Here is a 21,042-nt window from a genome sequence, read left to right as displayed (position 1 = left end):
TTTTTTTTTTTTTAGTTAGGAGATGTAGCAGTACACATAATATTCTGATTATCAAGTCTAGAAATAAGTCTTTGCAGTTTGAAGAGAATATTACTTTTTTTCTCCCCTGAAAGAGTCTTCCATTCATCATGATTGATTGTTTATTTGTTGAGGGAGAAATTATATAGCTGGATTATCTTTTTTCCCAAAATACTATTCATTGTGGTGTTGGAATTCATTTTTCTCATATTGATAATTTTCCCATTTTGGACGGGTGCTATGAAAACCCCGTTTTTTTCTTTCAGCTGCCGTTTTCTTGTCTTCTTTTTGAAATTTTTTTGGGAAATGTTGTTTTTGTTTGATGGCCATTCACATGGAATTTAGCTGTTGTAATATTTGATTTTCTTGGCAGCCTTAGAGGTACATGCAAGATGACTGTCACATGAAGGTGGCATGAGTGTACGTTCACAGCAGGGCATTGGTTGCCCTGTTCTGTTGTGTTTGCCAGAATAGCCTCTTTTCTTTCATCATGTGCCTCTTTTTAACCCCATTAGAGCTGCTGACAAACATACTCATCTGTAATGGGCTGTCACATCATGGAGATAAGACTGAACTCTCATGTCAGTCACCATTCTTTATGTGGACATCTTCCTGCTGGGATTCCATTACTCTTGTCCAGCAAAATCAATTACAACATTGATAAGTACACAAAAAGTAGTGACTGCACTTCACTCTTACCACACTGATCTCATTTCATCAAGGTTCAGCTGTCAAAGGCTTAATTCTGTTGTCTACTTATTAATCCTCAGTTTGCAGTGTACTTCCAGTATACCACATTATTTTCTTGAAGACCGTATTTGTGCAGGTAAATATATTCTTTTGTTCAGTTTCTGGAAATGGTGTTTTGCTTATCTAGTTTTCTCTTTTGGTTTTTGGCAAGTTGTGGAAAGTGAGGCAGAAATATTTTCTCAGGGTTTCATGACTTCATTTTCTGTTCGGTAACCAAGTAAAATTATTCCACTTAACTTTCAGACACTGTATATGCACATAAATATGTATGTAAGCATAATATTTTGTGTGTGTGTGTGTGTGTGTGTGTGTGTATTCCTAAGGGTCAGTGTTGGGTCTGTTGCTAGTGTAAGACAGAGGGAAAAACAGTGAAAGAGCTAGGAAGAGTGAAGGAAGGAAAGTGAAAGAACCACAAGTCCAGCCAACTTGTGGCCAGTGTGCATGTGTACTCTGTTGAATGGAGTTGTTACACAGATAGGAGTTAGCAAAAGTAGCAGGAAGCTGAGAACATCTTATTGTTTTGGACTATCTGACTTGTCATGATGAATGTTTTTGGACCTGTTTGGCATGATGGATATCATTTCTGGACCATTCAGTTTCTCATGATCAATGTTGTTATACTGTTAGATTTGTTACAGTGGATTTTGTTTCTGGCCCATCTGTCAAGATAAACATAGTTGTGGATGTAATGTTTGGACCTTGAATAGTTGTGATGAATGGACTATTTGATGATTATGTTGGATTTTGTTTCTGATCTATTTGTCATGATGAATATTGTTTGTGGTCTGTTAGGTTTGCGGAGGGAGGTGATGGTTGATGGTTTATAGTGATTGTTATGAATGTTAGAATGGTCTAACATCTCATTTTTAGCAGAAGAAATCTCTCATGGATTTGTTCAGTGTATTCAGAAAATGTGTATAATATATATGTATACATATATATATATATATATATATGTGTGTGTGTGTGTGTGTGTGTGTACATCCGTATGTGTGTGGAAAAAGAAATGTTGATATGACACAAGACCATGACAACAGATGTATCTAATGATTTATTGTTCGTTGATGCCAAAGAGCAAGTCCACCTTACAAAGAGAGCACAATCAATGTCTGATGCAATCCTCAAGGTGAAAATGGACAATGATATTAGAACACTGACACGTCTCACAGTGCATTCTAACTGTTGTTATCAGCCATGGTGAAAAAGAGACAGGCTGTTTCTGCTGAACGAAGGATCTGGCTGGGCATGTTGGTTATTTTTCAGGGTTTCCCAAAGATCTTGTATGTGATGCCCAAGATTTCCTGCCAGGACACTTCTCATTCTTGTGTTTGGATGGGAAGTGTCCCAGAGAGTGTTGGTCTTCAAGTTGTTTTTAGGAAACATGTGGCTACAAGTGTGTGTGTGTGGATAAAATATGAAGCAGCTCTGCAAGCACACAATAAAACTCTTAACAGCAGTCATTAATTTCTGTTTTGTCCAGACAGCATTTGTTTATCCTTGTGTTCTGGATCAGTATGTCCAAGACACGGATACAAATACTTTTGTTTATATGTAAGTTGTGAGGGAAGAAAACAAGGTGGTAAGGTTTGGGTGGAACTGAGGTAGAGGCAGAACTTGCAAGTCAATTTCCTCAAGAAACATTACAGCTCTAATAACAAGTATTGCAGAAACACATTTTAGTATCTAATTATAAAACCACCCAACTCTTTCTTGTTAGAAAAAAATTTCCACACACTGAATTAATAAACATAAGATATTACAAAGATAGGGAAATGTACCTACATAATTATACCTGTGTATTGTTCATGTCATTTGAATAGTATCTTCAAAAGATTTGCCACTTTAGACCAAAACAAAAATGTGTTGCTTCAAACCCCGAGACAACATAAAACCTTCATAATCAGTTTGTAGAACATGGTGACAAGACTTGCAAAACATGGAGCAAGACAATATCTAGAATGCTATTGAAATCCCTTGCTTTTCGTAATTCTCGTCATGAACTTACACAATCATATCATTTGCTAAAGGAAATTGAAACATGCATACAAAGTCATGCACACACACACACATTTTATTCATGTACGTTTTAAAAACAAGAGGGTGCCATCCTGCTGCAATGTCTGGTGCTCATTGTTGCTTTATTTATGTCATTTAATTTCAATTAGTTTACAACATATTGTCCTTATACTGAGCAAACACAAAACAATCAATACACTGTTGTTTTTAATTTTCAAATATGTGCATTGTTTACTTGTACACAGTCTTTTTCATTGTACAGTAATAAAGAAATAATGCTCACAAATTTGTGCATCAAGTGTTTGTTTTTTTTCAGTCTGTGTAGAAGAATCAATGTTTCGAAACATGGCATTCGTTTGCTTATTCGTACACCTCTCTCAGATGATGCGCAAACATACATGTCATACACCTGCATGGATGCACACACATTCACACACATACATACAATGTATATATACATGTATACTCTGAAGAAAAAACAATCCTTCATCTCTGATTTCTTGATTGATCAGGAAAGTGTGCAGGAATTGCTTTCCTCTTTCCCTTTTGGAACTCGGCGATCTCTTTCAACAGTCTGTCCTTTGCTTCTGCACCTGTCTGCCCTCCTATCTGCTTTGTCACCACCTCCTGAGCTTTAACCACCTGAGAGCCTGCCACAATGGACTCGAACAACCCCATCTGTTTCTGTCGCTGGGCCCTGCCTTTTCTTGCAGTCCTGGGCACAGGGAGTTGAGAACAGCCTCCGGCGTTGATCATGAGAGGGAGCTTGCCGGCCTCGATGATGTGTTGGAACTGACTGGCTTGCCTCTCCTCAACAGGGCCGACTTGTAGAGCAAGGATTTCTTTGAGCTGACGCCAGTGGTCGACCACCCGCCTGTCGTGCTTAGCTATCTCCTGCTCTGATCTGCAATCAAAAAGAGAGTACATGTGTGTATGGTGAGAGGAAGATTAACAGCAAAATGTCTTGTAAATTCATATTATTGTACACAGAACTGAATGTGCAATAACAGCATCCGATACAGATTTTATACACTCTGATGAGTCCGAGTCATTCACACACGGGTGCTTGCATGTAATATGTGGACACATCCTAATAATTATGATCCCAACTGAAATATTCCCAACTGACTGCGCGCAATGGGATGATTTTTCAAATGCAGACAGACAAGCAGACAGACGCACATGCACAGAAACATGCACCAACACCAATACAAGGAAACGCTCCTGAATGAATCACATGATACAAGTATTGAAGAATTACAGTAATCAGACAAAAATGTATGAGTGTATATTTCACTGGAGAAAAATGGGAAGAGGAAAGCTCATTTTTATACTGACCCAAACTTAATCACCTGTCCCACTCACTCGATGGTTGGTGCATGGATCTAAGGGTGGAAGGAGCATGGTGGAACGGATGAAGTATGGGGTGGGTGGGGGCCACTCTGTCTATGTTAAGCTTACCCTTGGGTATATTTGAGGCCAGTCAGGTATATGTTAACATTCCTTTCCAATGGGAGCTGAATCCCAACTTCGGGAGGTGATGTCAAGGTCTAACTGGGCTAGATTCACCTCAGGTGTCATTCCAGCAAAACATATGAAGATCCAGAAGACGGAAGTTAATGTGATCTAGCCTGGGTGAAGGACTGGATAGTGGACAAAATTGTAATAGGGGTTTAAATCTAACTGGGCCAAATTTTCTCCTGGGGGTCATTTTCTGATAGTACAACACGGGCAAACAGGGAGGGGGTAAAATCCATTTGTGGGTATTTGGGGTTGGGGTAGGGGGGTTCTGGGGTGGGGGGCTAGTTCTGATTAGGTCAATTTTACCCTTGGGGTCATTCCAGGCTAACCTAGAAAGACCCCAAAGTAAATCTGGGCCAGCCAGACATGCCATGGGGTAAAAACCAGCGGTGTAAGAAGAGGCTGCTACACCTGAATGTGACAAATAGTTCTCTCTCTCTCTTTACACACACACACACACATATATATATATATATCATTATAGAACTTTAACACAATATAAAATTTATCATTTTAGATTCAGGTGCCAGTGATCAGCAGGCCATTTCACCCTACATATATCCTATATAGTACATTATAAATATATATATACAAAACTAACATCATACATGTGTGTGTGTGTGTGTGTGTGTGTGTGTAGATTTTGTTCTGGGACAGAAAAAAATTGGCTGAGGTATGCAAGCTGTCAATTAAGCCGAGGTCAAGTTAAGCAAGGAACAGTTACTGAGACAAGAAAGGCTACTGGTTGAAGCCGAAAATTGTGTCAACCTACCCAATGAGACAACTTAAATGAGATCAATTCAAATGGGGACAACCATGTGTACATTTAAAACCATTCAAGTACAACCAGCACCAGCAGTAAAACAACAGTACCTTGGCATGTATGAATTTTTCAGCAGTTGTTTTACACCTTCTAGACTAACAGGAAAACTTTCAGCCAGTTGCTCCGCAGTCCATTCATCTGGGAATTCCTCATTAAGGTAGCGAATCTGCTGCTTGGCATTCCAGGTCAACAGGTTAATCTCCTGTGGCTGTTTGAATACCTTTCTCTCCAACATTTTCTTCTTCACTTTTCTCTGCTGCTGCTGGAGTTGTCTGTAGATTATAAAAACAACAACAAAACACATTACAAAACCAAAACCAAACCAAAAAACCCACAAAAAAACCTTCTTCTTCTTCTGCGTTCGTGGGCTGCAACTCCCACATTCACTAGCATGTACACGAGTGGGCTTTTATGTGTACGACTGTTTTTACCCTGCCATGTTGGCAACCACACTCTGTTTCCGGGGGTAAAAAAAATAACAACAACAAACAAAAACAACAACAGGACTGATGAGGTTCTTAAAGTTCATAATAATTTTTAAAAAATCAACAAACATATCTCTCTCTCACGCACATCCACACACACCAGTTAAACTTATACAGGATCATATATTTCACTAATAAAAAGTACTATAGTATAAGTGAAAACATTATAAAACTACAAAAGATAATATCTAAAACTTCCATACTATTGGTCCAACAAATTTATCTGAAAAAAAAATTGAATGGAGCAGCCAATCAGAATGTTTGACCTTGAAACTGAGGGTACTGGGATCAAATCCAACTAATTGAGTAATACTTAGAGGAGTGATATGCTTATGGTGGAAGTTTCGTTTCCTAATCACTCATCAACATATGTGCAGACCTGTAAGTGTAATGTATGCGCCATAATCTCTTTAATGCGTTTCAGTACATGCAGAATTTGTAAGAAGGTCAAATGTATTAAATATCCCTTAAATTGAAGGTGTCATCAGTAAGAATGATTCTATTCCTCCGATGGTCAGGTGAACCTATTGACCACATGCCTATTCCACTGACGGTCGGGAGAAGTGCATTATGATTGCCTGTTCCACTTATGGTTCACAGCAGCCACAGTTTTACAGTCATGTATAAAAAATGTTTGACATGTTTCTCCACAAAAAAAGCGTTGAAAGCAGTATCAAATTCATTGTAATTTGTAGTTCGGAAAACAGGCTCCTTCAATAAGATCCATCTTAATGATGCTTTTATGACTATCTTAATGATGCTTATGATCAGAACACCCAAGACCGAATGAATGTAAAAACTGGCAAATTTGTAATGAGAAGCCCTGTGATTGGCAAACCAGAAACATGCTCTGTGACTGGCTTTGTGAGCCTTTGAGGTAAAAGTGTTTTCCATCAGATGATGACCCTACGGTTGGGGGCCACGACAAATCAGTAAAAAATGTTTGTGTTTGGCGGGTGGGTTATACAACTTATGGAAACAATGGTCAGTCTCAAACATATCCTGTGTACACACTCCAAAAACAATGTATAGCTGCCTAGAGCACAGTAAACTGCATTTAAAAATGGTCTACATAAAAAAAAATAAAAAAATAAATCAAAACCTGCTTGTACTTAACTTGTGGAACTTTGTTAAGTCTGATAAACTGATCAAATTAAAATGATTAAAAAAAAACAACTAAAAAGGCAAAAAAACAAATGTGAAGTCCTGCACTTGGGCAAGAAATGGAAAACAATATACCATCTGCGTGATCACCCACTAAAATCCTCCAGTGAAGCCAAGAACCTTGGTGTCACGATCTCCACTGACCTTAGCTGGAAAAAACACACCAACAACATAGCAAGTAAAGCCAACAAGACCTTAGGCTTTCTTCACCGAAATCTGAAGACCAGTGCCATCTCGATCAAAGACTGCGCTTTTAAGGCCCTAGTACGAACCCAGTTTGAATATGCCTGCCAGATCTGGGATCCGTACCAAGTCAACAACACACAGACCCTAGAGAAAATCCAAAGAAGGGCCGCCCTCTGGGTGGTAAATCACTACTGTCAAACGTCCAGCGTGGAAGAAATGCTACACCAGCTAAGTTGGGCACCATCAGAAGAACAGCGTAAGAGATCCCACCTGATAATGATGTCCAATCCTACTTCTGACAGCCCCTCCCCCTCTCCCCTTCCCCCCACTGCCCCCCCCACCCCTCCATCCCCACCCCACACATCCCCCCCTCCCACCCAAATCCCTTCCTTCCCACCCACAACAAAGTTCGGCCTACCAACACTGTCTAGAGGCCTGAAATAGGGGTGGATGGCCCCAGCCCCATTGTCCAGTCCCCTCAGTTAGGCACTGACTACCCAAACAAACCCCATAACACAACAGCAAACCGGAACCTTTGTATAATCCTAAATTAAGCTAATAATATCAAGAAAAAATAACATTGGCTTTTGTTGAATTACATTTTTCTTCTAAGTAACTCTAACCTGCTAATCAAAGCTTCCGTTTTGCGCTGGAGATGCAGACCACTGCCTTGTCCTTGGCTTCCATCTTGATTGATGAATTCTTCCAGTGCCTCAAAATGCTCTGCATCTCCTTGTGTCAAGAAGAGTTTGTTGACTGGAGATCTGACAACGTGAGGTCCTCGTTGTCTGCTCCGGAACTCAAGACTTGCAGACAGCGACAGTGCACGCGAAACAAGCCCCACCTTCTGTGTAAAATAAAAGAGCTGCGTGGATTTTGCACAAGCACACTGCATTTTCACTTTGATACTTTGTTCGTGAAGAATGGCCTCCCTTTATTTGATGTGGTTTGTTTAGTGTCTAATCACTACAACTTGACACAATGATTGAGCTTTTTTCCCCGTATCAAATCAATATTCCACGATGGACGTATACAATTGAAATTGATAATCAATTACTCGATTTGAATATTTTGATAAGTCGATTTTAATACATGTCTTTTGAAAACAAATATTTTTCTATTAACATAATGGATTGACAGACACCACCTCAGTTTTCATAATGAGGTACATCTTTCAGAGTATGATAAGTGATTTTGTTGTTATTGTGTTAGATAAGTCTACGTTACTTTGATAAGAACTAAAATCTTATTACTTTGTTGGTTGGTTGGCTGGGTGGTTGGACTGTTAGTTTTGTTTTGCCTTTTATTACAAGATTTCGCTAAAACGATTGATAACAATCTGACAAAGGGGAACAATTGAGAAGCAAGCAGTAGCGAGGGGGCAGCAGGACGACAAACGTTGTTTTTCTGAGTTTTCGTTTTGTTAATTTCACAAAATGGCAAAACCGAAGAAAAAAGGAGACTTAGACATACCAACTCATATTATGGCTGATCTCTGCAGGTTCTATGCATTGATATTTTCATTCTTTTATATTTTCATTCATTTTTTTGAGGGGGTGCGCATGTGTGGAGATAGCGTGGTGGTTAGATGAGCTCTGGCCTTTTTTCGTTTTTTTGTTTTTTTTTGTTTTTTTGACTGTTGTGGTGTTCAGAGTATTGGAATTGTTGATGTGTTTTTTTCTGGTGGTGTAGACACTCACCCTGTTTCGAATTGCTGTCTTTGGAGATAATACGATATACGTCGTCATCAGTGCCTTGCCAGTTTGCATGAAACCATTTGTCACATGATTAACACAGCAAAGCATTTTCACCATCTTTGCATTCATTGTTACATTGTCCACAGAACAGAGAAACACTCTGGTACTGCAGTAGCTCATGTAATATATTGGCGGTCAGATTCGTAGGGGGGAATAATGATGCTGCAGAAAGAAGTGGAGGATAATTGGATATAAGTATAGGTAGTATCTGTGAAGGACAAATTGACAAAAAATGATTAAACAGAGTCTGGCAAGTTTCCCAAAACCATGGCTGATGCTGTCCGCACTATCCATAGTGAACTTCAAGATGAGAATGTGAGAAAAATTGAGAGCATGAAAGTTTTTGTGAATAGAAAGACCAGAGAAAAACTGGAGGCTAGTTCCACAAACATGGAAAATGTCAAAAGACTAGTTGATCAGAAAGCCAAGGAACAGTTGGAAGAAACAGAAAATAGAGTAAGAAGACAAAAAAATGCTATGATGTTTGGCTTACCAGAAAGTTCATCAGCAGACCGTGAGACTAGGAAAAAGCTTGACTTGGACAAAGTGACAGATGTACTTAAAGAAGTCAAAATACCTCACACCCCAGTGGATGTTAGATGTTTGGGGGAATTTCAAGATAAAAGGGACTCAAGATGGACCAGTCATGGTGAAATTTGACAGTCAGACCACCCGGGATGATGTGGTATGTGCTGTTACCAAAATGAGAAAGGAAAACAGAGGAAATGAGGATCAACACGACAAGGGCTCTAGCTCAGTAAGGAGAATTTCTGTCAGGAGAGATATGACTCCTTTGGAGAGAGATCAGGATCAGAAATTCTATAAGGAGCTGAAGCAAAAGAGAGAGGCTCAACAAAACTCGGTGGATACAACAGCCCATTGGATTCAACGCCAGGGCCAGATCATAAACATAGGGCGGGACCCAAACAGGAGAGGCAAGGAGTAGTAAACCCAGTCCAGAAGAAAAGAACAAATGTATGTACATAGTTTTAAAACTCCTGCTTTATCTAGTCAAAACAGTGGAAAGAAACATACCACTTGTTAAAATACAAATGCTGATTGTTTTCTGAATAAAAGAGCAGAATTCCAAGCACAAGTAGAACTACATAAACTGGACATTATTGGAAGTACTGAGGTGCTACCATAAAAACAGGCACTACGGTGTGAGTGAGTGCGAAATAGCTATGGAAGGATATGAATTATTTCATAATCTGAGCAACACTGATATTGGACTCTAGGCATTTGTTTGTTTTTGTTTTGTTTTTTTAAAACCAGTGCCAAAAGGTGTGCAAACTGACAGTGACCCTTTAAAAAAAAAAAAAATGTTTATGAAATGATTTGTGCGTTTTTCTTTGTGGAATGGGTATGAAATTGAATAAAGATATATCACAAATAAATTTTTGAGAAGGGAATTAAGATCATGGCAAATAACTACAGACTTGTGAGTCTCACATGCATTCTCTTGAGACATTGGTAAGGGACCAGCTCATAGACCATCTTAAGACAACCTGATGAATGAGAACAATGTGGCTTTGTTCAGGGACGCTTATGTGCTACGCAATTGTTGGACATATTTGATATAACTAGACAAGAACCCTGGATAGAGGTGGCTCCATTGATGCTATCTATATGGATTACCAGAAAGCATTTGACAGCGTCCTGCATCGCAGATTTGTTTCTAAGATCCACACACATGGAGTATCAGGCAGGGTATTACTCTGGATCCAGGACTTTATGTCTCAAAGGAAGCAGAGGGTGGTTGTGAATGGAACAACATCACAGCAGGCAGATGTCACAAGCGGTATCCCACAAGGAAGTGTTCTTGGACCCCTGCTTTTCCGGTTGAACATTAATGACCTTCCTAGCAGTGTGAAGAGCAGTGTGAAATTGTTTGCCGATGCCACGAAGTTGTTCACACAGAGTGACCAAGTAGGTACTTCACAAGTCCTCCAAGATGACCTAGACAACCTACAGCAGTGGTCTAGAGAGTGGCCACTCCACTTCCATCCAGAAAACTGCAGTGTAATGAAGCTAGGAAACTGCAAATCGGAAATAATTTACTACATGAAAGGGAAAACTAACAGTGGGGAGGAATACAACCTGGCACTTGCTGAGAGTGACCCATTTTGGAATATGGACATTCGATCTGGAACCTGCAGTCAAAAACATTGTGCAGAGAGGTGGAAGACATCCAGCGACGGGCAACGAAACTGATTGGTCATTTGAAGAACAAGCCTTATCATGGAAGACTCGCTTTCCTTAAGCTACCTATTCTAGAACACAGGAGGCAGCGGGAAGATATAATTAATACATAAACGGAATCAACAAGACCAAAAATCTCAAACTATCACCTGCAGTAAGTAGGAACAGAAGAGGTAATAATTTAATGCTAAATAAATCACATTGTAGACGGAAAGTGCACAGTTCTTCTTTACTGAGCGAGTCATAAATAAATGGAATGGTTTGCCAGATAGTGTTGTGACTGCCCCAACCATGTCAGCTTTCAAGACTAGGTTAAACGCTCAATGGGCCAACTCTCCAAGTATTTATGATCCAGTATGCAATCATTAGGCCACGCATGCTGGTATACTGTATCTAATTGAACGATGAACAGGCCTCAAACATCTGAGTCAAGTTCAAGTTATCCCCACCCCCTCTTTTTTTCATTTCAGTGTGAGAAACTGGCACAACAAAAGCAAACAGAGAAGGGAGGGGCCAGATGTTTGTTCACTGTGTTTTCACTTTTACAAAAGTGAACACTAGTGTGTTATGGATGTTGGTTTGGAGGGAGAGGGGGTGGGGGGGGGAAGTATATTCAATAACAGATTGGTGATTCATAGATCTATTGTGTATGCACTGTGGAAGCACTTTGTGCATGTGGTTGTCTTGAGTACTTACTTATTAGCACAGAACAGGATAAAACTTACAAGATGTCAAGGTTGACGCCCCTGCTGTTACTGCGGATGAAGAGTTCCGGACTGGTTAAACACTTTGGGAGAATGCTGAATTTAAATACAAAGGTCCCCCTGCTAGAACTTCAAGGAAAGGTTTCTGTAATGTCAAGGGGTGAAGTAAGGGTTGGGGAGAATGTTGACCAGCTTGAGTTGCTTTCAATGTTATTGTTTGTGTTCTTTGCTGATCTGTTTGTCATATAATAGAAAGAATTGTTGATGCAAAGAATTAACCTCCAAGTTGTTTGTCTTGTTTCAGTCGTTTTGTAATCAACAGTGAGAAGAAGTGGGACCAGATTCAGGTATTTGACGTCCTGGAGAATGCCCACTGGCACTACTTAGACTTTTACTGTCTTCAGATGAAACCCCCACCACCTAAGTGTAACCATAAAGTCTTTAGCAAGCACAGTATCCTTTTTGCATAGTTTTTTTTGTCACCGGACAACTATAGATATAATGATGTCTTGCTGATGATCACTTTCATTATTAAGCAGGACTCCCCACTTGTTCCCCCACATCCATTTACCAAATTTCAAAGATAATAATTATATCTCTACCTTACCCTTTAGAGGTAAGAATTAGTTGGACAAGGGTTGATATGTATACATGTACGCTCACATAGCATGCAAATGTTGACTCATAAACACACATACATGCACACACAGGTGCATCATCCATAATTACCTCTAAAGTCACATGCTTTATACACTCTCTCTGTGTCTCTTTCTGTGTCGTGAATTCATTGAATAGCCTTCACATTATTATACATATACTGTAAACTGTGTAAATGTGGAAAGTTACCACTCAGTCTAAGAATTGTATGTCTGTTAAAGATCTAGCATTGACATTTTTTCAGCAACTACATGTTGTATAAGAACCAAATGTGGCAGAATGATACTTATATATTAGATCTTTACTTTGCAATAGAAAAATTCATGAACCTTCGTTTGTAATTGAAACTAGCTATGGTGACAGAAAAATCTGTTTAAACTCAAGGTCAAACATCAGATTGAGAACTACTTGTTCGTTCATGGGCTGCAACTTCCATGTTCACTGGTATGTACATGGGTGAGCTTTTACGTGTATGACTGTTTTTACCCCGCCATGTAGGCAGCCATACTCCCGTTTTCCGGGAGCGTGCATGCTGGGTATGTTATTGTTTCCATAACTCACCGATTGCTGACATGCATGGTTTACAGGATCTTTAACGTGCGTATTTGATCTTCTGCTTGCGTATACACACGAAGGGGGTTCAGGCACTAGCAGGTCTGCACATATGTTGACCTGGGAGATCAGAAAAATCTCCACCCTTTACCCACCAGGCGCTGTTACTGAGATATGAACCTGGGACCCTCAGATTGAAAGTCCAGCATTTAACCACTCGGCTATTGCGCCTTTCAGATTGAGAACAACAATTCTATTGAAAGTCAAGGTCAGAGTCAAACTCAAGTACTGACATGCCATTATTGGGAGAAAAGTAGAACTTTTCTGAGACATGGTAAAACTATTATTTGAAAACCAATTAAAGTAAACTTGGAACACTGCTCTGGCATTTTAGAAATTTATTAATTTTATTGACTAATTGAGCATGATACCACTGGTTACACTTACAGTCTTCTGGAAATGAACCCTTTTAAAAGTCAAGGTTATGGGTTTAAAGTTCACGTTCATGATTGCACAATTAAAAATAAAATGCTGTCTTGCATGATGAGCTGCTTTGTAGTGTCCTTTTTTCTTTGTTCTAAATTGTCTTCCTTGTTTTTGCTCCCCACCCCCACCCCTTTTTGTCCCTCGCAATGGCATCAGTGATATCCCAAATGCAAACTGATTATGATATCAACAACTACAAAACACACATACTCTCTCTCTCTCTCTCTCTCTCTCTCTCTCTCTCTCTCTCTCTCTCTCTCTCTCTCTCTCTCTCTCTCTCTCTCTCTCTCTCTCTCTCTCTCTCTTTTTCTCAAGAATTTTCTGCATTACTTGTTTTTTCTTTGAACGTCCTTCTCAGTGGATCAGTTGCCCCAGATGGAAACTAAATATGGTAACTAAGACTAAGAGGGAATCAAAAAGGTGTAATATTGATTCCTTGACTTGGTTGAAGTGTTGGCATACTTGACAGAGCTCAGTTATCCTCTGGATAACTTTGAGAGCCTGTATCAGACTTGGCAGGAAAAGAAGCGTCTGACCCCTTGCTTTGGAGGAATCATTCTGACTCCAAACTATACACATGTAAGTTAATTTTGTGTGTGTGTGTGTGTGTGTGTGTGTGTGTGTGTGTGGTGTGGTGTGTGTGTGTGTGTGTGTTGTTAAGACAGTATTATGATTTTTGGGGGGTCCTGACATGCTTACCCTTATTTTGATTTTTTGTTATCCAGTATTTATAAGTATGCTTATAATACCTACAGAATTATTCTACTGTGTGTGTGTTTCAGTGCATTGTTTTTAAAGTTTGTGGATGGGTTGTTAGTTTTGCATGACTGTTTTCTTTTTTTTTTCTGTACATATTCACATCACTTTCATGAATGCTGTCCATGTTCATTTTTATAAAATGCTACTAGCATGCTCTTAGAGACGGGTAACATGCTCAACATCATTGTTATCATACCCTGGTACATTGCTCTGCAGCATCGCTGATAGTGTGTATGATAAACACAATGTCATGTATGTCTTTCAGGTGTTGATGGTGCAAGGATTTGGCAGCAAGACATCTTGGGGATTCCCAAAGGGCAAAAAAGAGAATCTGGAAAGCGGAATAAACTGTGCTGTTAGAGAGGTAAGTTTCACAGCCAACCGGCACATGCAGGTGACACAAAGAGAAAGTATATATTTGCTTTTGTACTTTGTAGTATATATTCTGTATGATTTTGGTAATGATTGTATATAGTAACAATGATGATAATTTTTATGATAGTACATATTGTTTATCATGCATGTGTGCTTGTCTGAAGACTCTTGTGTGTGTGTGTGTGTGTGTGTGTGTTTACAGGTATTTCTTTATTTCTATATTTGTGCATGTGTATGTGTGAAAAAAAAAGAAAAAAAAAGTATGAATGAGAAAACAGAAACTAATTGAAGGATACATGGAGTCATTGATTGAAGAAATCAGAACAGCTGACCAGTAAAGAAAACAGACAAGTGATCAGTTTTTCAAAATGTGCGCTGTCGATGCTACTGCCAGTTTCACATTTCCATTTCGTGAAAAGTCCCATGCTGCCTGTAGTTTTGTTTAGAAAACATATAACATGATGATTAATTAAACCAGCAGATTAAAATGCATAATTGAACGGACAGTTGGATAAGTGGTTAGATGAACCATTAATCTGGAGAATACACAGATCCATGGACAAAAGGAGGAAGGTGGCAGAATGGTTTAGATGCTAATCTACCAATAGTGGACTAGAGTGTCCACGAGGGTCAGGGTTTGAATCCGGTTCTGACGGGCGCAATAGCCGAATGGTTAAAGCATTGGACTTTCAATCTGAGGGTCCCGGGTTCGAATCACGGTGACGGCGCCTGGTGGGTAAAGGGTGGAGATTTTTATGATCTCCCAGGTCAGCCTATGTGCACACCTGCTAGTGCCTGAACCCCCTTCGTGTGTATATGCAAGCAGAAGATCAAATACGCACGTTAAAGATCCTGTAATCCATGTCAGCGTTCGGTGGGTTATGGAAACAAGAACATACCCAGCATGCACACCCCCGAAAACGGAGTATGGCTGCCTACATGGCGGGGTAAAAACGGTCATACACGTAAAAGCCCACTCGTGTGCATACGAGTGAACGCAGAAGAAGAAGAAGAATCCCGGTCTCAGCCTTTCTCCTTGGAGAATCAGACTGAGCATCCAGTCATTTGGATGAGATGATAAACTGAGGTCCTGTGTGCAGCCAACTCTTGGCTCTCTGAGAAAATCTTTATGGCAAAGAAAGGGTGTCCTCTGGCAGAATTCTGTAGAAAAAAAAAATCATTCTGATAGGTACACAAATAGATACACGCACTCATATCTCAAGCCCTGTTTGGCATGTTGGATTGTGTTGCTGGTCAGGCAGTTACCTTGCAGATGTGTTGTAGTATGTATGGATTTATCCGAACACAGTGATGCCTCCTGAGAAACTGAAACTGGACAAAACAGCTGAGATATGCATGTCCATAAACAATTTAAAAAAAGAAAAAAAAGATTTATGCATAAAAAAATAAACATGTAGATAATGTAATATAGATAAGATGAACTTGAAAATCATATGGTGATGGCTGTCACTTTCCTTCTAGATTGAGGAAGAGACGGGGCTGAACGTGTCTGACAAAATACGTGAAGACAGGGGCATTGTGCAGTGGATCCAAGATCGCTTCCACAAGCTGTACATCATCCCCGATGTGCCTTTCGATGCCCTCATCCAGGCCAAACTGCGTCGAGAAATCAAAGTGGGTGTTTGGCATGAGCTGGTTAAGGAGTGAACCCCTTTCTGTCCCCCTGAACCTTTATTTTATTGTGGGTTGTGTGCATTGCATTTTTTTTTTTTTATTCAGGATGAGATTTACATGAGATAACTAATGATATGAGAACCCAAATGATGTTTTTGTATATAATATATATATTTACTAAGATTCCTTAACAAGAGATGGTCCAGTAAGAGTGCAATGATATTAATATCAAATTTACTATTCTTAAACGTTTGTTAGTTTTCAGTTTCTGAATGATTCATTCCCTTTACAGTGACTGTAATGTTTTAGTGCATTTTAGTAGTGTCATCCACTTACTTCTTCCAGTCTCTCTCTCATTTTGTTCTGTCAGTCTCTTTCTCTGTCATTCTCCCTTCCCATTTCCACTCACCTGATATCACTCACAGTGAAGAGACATTGAGTTCAAAGGAGGAGTGACAGTGTGCGAGGGTCAGTCATGGTGTGCTGGACAGAGGGTGTGTGTATGCAGGCACACAAGTGGATCCCGGTTTACTCTCTGCCTGTCCACAAGAACGACACTGCTCCTCAGCAGGCTGATCTGGATGCTGCCAACTTCTTCAACGTCAGTCCATTTGTCAGGTGACTTCCTTTGTGCTTTATACTCTTTGACAAGTTTGTGTGTGTGGCTATGTTTGTATGTGTGTGAGCGTTGGTGCGTTTGTGCGTGCGTCCATGGTAGATTGTATAGTGATTTGCCTTCTTGTTGGTATGAAAATAAAAAGTCATGTAGCTATGTTTGTGTGTGTCTGTGTTGATGCGTTTGTATGTGTGTTCATAGTAGATTGTATTGTGACTTGCCTTCTGATTTGTATGAAAATAAAACGTCATGTGGCTGTGTTTGTGAATGTGTTGATGCATTTGTATGTGTGTCCATAGTAGATTGCATTGTGACTTGTCTTATCAGAAAAAAATAAAAAGAGCCATGTGGCTTTGTGTGTGTGTGTATTGGCGCGTTAATATATGTGTCTATGGTAGATTGTATTCTTACTTGCCTTCTACTTGGTATGAGAATAAAAAGTCGATTCTGTATTTCAGTATGTATGCACTTGCTTCAGAAATGTCATTCAGTCCATCTTTTCTGTTCCACAGACCATTACGGAAATGGATTGAAGAGCAGGGCAGGAAACAAGAGCAGCAGGCCATGCCGGCCTCCCAGTTCACTGCCAAAGGTCGACGCCGTGGCAAGGGCAAGGATGTCCAGAGGAGACAGGGTGCTCCAGGACCTGACGGAGATGCCTCAACCTGTCGAGAAGGTCAGGGTCGCAGCAGTCGGCAGAGTCAGGTGGCCAAGAACTTGGGAGAGCAGTTCAGTGACATGCCGGCAGCATCTCAGGGCGGACATACCGAGAAGCCAGTGAAGATCTTGGTTAGTTGTGTTGTGAAATGTCTGTTCCTGTTTAGTTGTGTTGTGAAATGCCTGTAATGTAACTGTGAGATCTGGAAGTGGAGAGGGGGGTGAGGAGGGTTATTCATAGCTTTAAAACTGAGTGAAGAAGGAGAAGATTGGGCCTTGCCTTCCTGTGCTGAGCCCTAGACATGATGATGATGATGATGGCAGTTTCTTCGTATCCGAAGATCACTGGGAAGAAGGTCTAGTCCGGGTGAGGCAAGCCTTCTGGTGGCTGTACAGGCCAATCCTTGACTTGCATTGACGGGAACAGCTGGCGCACGTGAAGGTTGTCTGGTCGCTGGAGGGATGAGCTTGAGATGATGCCTCCTTTCTCCGCTCGCGTTTTTCCCTGGCTGTCTGTGTCCTTTCCTTTTCAAAATTCCTGTCAGCTTTCCTGGTGGAAGTTTTCCAGGCAGATCTGTTTGCTGCCAGTGTCTCCCAGCTGTGGTGGTCAGTTTCGCTCCGTGACATCTGCTGCTTCAGTTGGTCCTTGTAGCGTCTGCGTGGAGCTCCAACGCTGCGTTTACCTTCACGCAGTTCGCCGTAGAAGACGGCCTTTGGCATTCTGGAGTTGTCCATACGCGCTACATGCCCTGCCCAGCGCAGCTGTCGAAGCATCAGCATTGACTCGATGCTTGGGAGATCAGCTTTCTCCAGGACTTCGATGTTGGTGGTATAGTCCTGCCAATTGATGCCCATGATGAAGTGTAGGCATCTCTGGTGGAAACGCTCCAGCAGCTTGATGTGTCTCCTGTAGAGGACCCAAGCTTCAGATCCATACATGACGACTGCCCTGTAGACCTGGATTTTGGTCGAGGGTCTTAGGGAGTGGTTTTGCCAAACACGTTTCTGGAGACGACCAAATGAGCTGCTGGATTTGGACAGACGATGGTCCACATCCTTGGAGATTGTGGCATCGTTGGAGATGATGCTTCCAAGGTAAGTGAAATGTTCCACAGCATTCAGTTGGTGCCCGTCAATGTAGATCTTGGGTGGTGCGTAGGTGCCATGAAGGGGTGCCTGGTACATGACTTCGGTCTTCTTCAGCCTAATGGTGAGGCTAAAAGCCCGGGCTGCATCAGTAAAGTGGTTGACGACTAACTGCAGAGCTTCATCGGTATGAGCGAGGAGAGCACAGTTGTCTGCAAACAGCAGCTCCAGGATCAGTTCCTCAGTGGTCTTGGTACGCGCAAGGAGACGACAGAGGTTGAAGATGCTGCCATCAGCCCTAGACATAGTGGATGTATGAATTCACCACCCTGATGGCCATAAAAGGATATGGGACTTGTAGAATAAATACAGTATTTTTGTTTTCTTTCGTAAACATGTAAATGATTGATATGTGTTAAACTAGCTATTGGACTTGCTGAATAGATGCAATATTTTTGTTTTCTTTCATAAACATGTAGATGATTGATATGTGTTAAACTTAATCTCAGACTCATTGTTGGGTTGGTTGCTTGTTTTCGTTATACTGTTACAGGTGCACCAGAAACTCTTGCCCAGTTTCATGTTTTCATGCCCCCAGTGTTCATCATGTTCCCCCTGCTCTGCTTCCAGTCTGTGTTAACCCACTAACAGCAGAACCTTGTTGAAATGAGATCAGTGTGACCAGAATTATGAGTGCAATCACTGTTTTGTGTACATAATAATGGTGGAATTGAATTTGCTGAAATAAATAATGCAGTGCCAAGAGGAAAAAAGTCCCACTCCCAAGTAAAGAATGGTGACTGACATCCTGACCTGTAAGCTTGTGGATTGTTGCTCCATTGTGGATTGTTGCCCTGTATAGGGATTACTACAGGATAATGGACAAGCTCTGTCTTATCTCAGTGAGGTGACAGCCCTTCACATATGAGCATACTTGTTAGTAGCAGACAAGGGGTTAATGGATTGTGGTGAACCCAGGTAGGTTATAATTGGTGTTGTTTACTGATGATGATGATGATGTTTGTCAGTCAAAGGAGGAGAGCAGCGGGAAGAGCGGAGGAGGGAGACAAGATAGTGAAGACGCTTCAGCTGATAAAGGTAGGTTGGGTTACAACAGATGACTGTGGCATGGTTTGTCACTGTCTGTTTCTGTTTGATCTTTATATGTTATTATCATTGCCAATTTGTGGTCTCATTTGTGATCATCCATAACAGAATGAGTAGACATCTTTTTCTGCAGTTTTTGGTTTTGTATTTTTTATTGCTTTGTTTCAGAAGTAAAAAAAATAATTACAGGGGAGTAACTGATTGATATGGGGATATTGTCACTTTTACTCTGTGTATTATCTGGTCCTTGTATGTGACTTTTATGTATGATAAATTAAGAGGAGCATGTTTGCATATGTGGTTGTGTTTTTGTGTCATTCAGTGATAAACAGTGGTCCAAATTATTTGGAAGAAAAGGAAAAATTCTTTCTCAACATGCATGCAGAGGTGCATCATATGAGTACATAGCAAGTTTTTTGATACCTTTTTGATCCTTCCCCAGCATACACTGGTCTCAGTTCAGATGTGTGAAGCATATGGGTTTTGGGTCACACATGATACATCCCAGAAGAAACTAAGGACTGCTGATGTTGCTGCTGTTGTTGACACTGGCCACTTGTCCAGTGATTCAGTTTTATTCAGTATGTCAGTCCTTTATTCACACCCTTTAAAACAAGTCTGAAAACATTCCTTCTTAAGCAGTGTCTACATAATTAAGGCACTCTATTCCATATCTGTACTCTGTGGACCCACAACCATTTTTCGCGTGGTCCTTGCGTGCTTTGTGTCTGACTGACGTGTTATTGTAAAGCACTTTGAGAGGTTTGAAAGTGCTATAAAAATGTAGTTATTACCATCATGCTGCTGCCATTGTTGCCGACTGGCATCTTCTGTATGCAGGTGGCAGCAGTTCTGCAAACCAGATTCGGGCAGGACCATACATTCTGCGTCTGGATGAGTTCCACTCCAAAGCCATGCTCAACTTCCAGTTTGACAAACAGTCCATACTGGACATCTACCAGTGGTAGGGGACCTCCGATGACACTTGTGCCATATGTTCCGGGAGTGGATGATGTGGATGTGATGTGTGCATGGAAAGCGCTGCACGGTTACATGTGTTAATTGACATTCATCACCTCACCTTCTTAAATCAATGGCCAGTTATTTTAAAGTGACATTTTAAAGTGACATTTTAAAATACTTCCATGGATAAAACTGCACCTGCTTTGTCCTCGTTGATTGATAAAGACTTTCCATGGTTTGACTTTGCTGTGTTTCTGGGTGGATGTGTGTGTGTGTGTGTGTAAATAATGGTCCCTTTGTAGTCATCTGGGCTATAAACAACCTGATTTGATTTGTGTATGTATGTATGAGTTGCATTTCATGTCTGCATCATTTGGGGTTGCTGCTTCTACGCAAGAGCACGATATGCTCTTCTTATCACTGTTGCCATTGTGTTTATGAACACATTTAAAATAAAATTGACATGCCAGTTATCAATCAATCAAATTAGTTTAATGTCCTTATAGAAATACAAAGAAAAATG

General features: G+C 40.6%; 2 protein-coding genes across 2 annotated transcripts; one reads left to right on the top strand and one right to left on the bottom strand.

The window, feature by feature from the left end:
* LOC143281929 (uncharacterized) lies at nt 1–7,884 on the bottom strand. Its single transcript, XM_076587229.1, has 3 exons — nt 7,587–7,884; nt 5,179–5,400; nt 1–3,688 (listed from the first exon to the last, which is right to left on the bottom strand). The coding sequence occupies exons 1-3, from the start codon at nt 7,856–7,858 to the stop codon at nt 3,271–3,273; spliced, it is 912 nt and encodes a 303-aa protein (XP_076443344.1). The 5' UTR covers nt 7,859–7,884; the 3' UTR covers nt 1–3,270.
* Nucleotides 7,885–8,315: 431 nt separating this feature from the next.
* Nucleotides 8,316–20,760, top strand: LOC143282367 (m7GpppN-mRNA hydrolase-like). Its single transcript, XM_076587983.1, has 9 exons — nt 8,316–8,464; nt 11,931–12,079; nt 13,773–13,900; nt 14,346–14,444; nt 15,938–16,090; nt 16,599–16,708; nt 17,219–17,495; nt 19,478–19,547; nt 20,397–20,760. The coding sequence occupies exons 1-9, from the start codon at nt 8,400–8,402 to the stop codon at nt 20,522–20,524; spliced, it is 1,179 nt and encodes a 392-aa protein (XP_076444098.1). The 5' UTR covers nt 8,316–8,399; the 3' UTR covers nt 20,525–20,760.
* The last annotated feature ends 282 nt before the right edge of the window (nt 20,761–21,042 follow it).

Source organism: Babylonia areolata, chromosome 5 (assembly GCF_041734735.1).
Source record: "Babylonia areolata isolate BAREFJ2019XMU chromosome 5, ASM4173473v1, whole genome shotgun sequence".
NCBI classification, from domain to species: Eukaryota; Metazoa; Mollusca; class Gastropoda; order Neogastropoda; family Buccinidae; genus Babylonia; species Babylonia areolata.
Note: the sequence above shows the minus strand (reverse complement) of the source record. Positions and strands in the feature narration are given on the sequence as shown.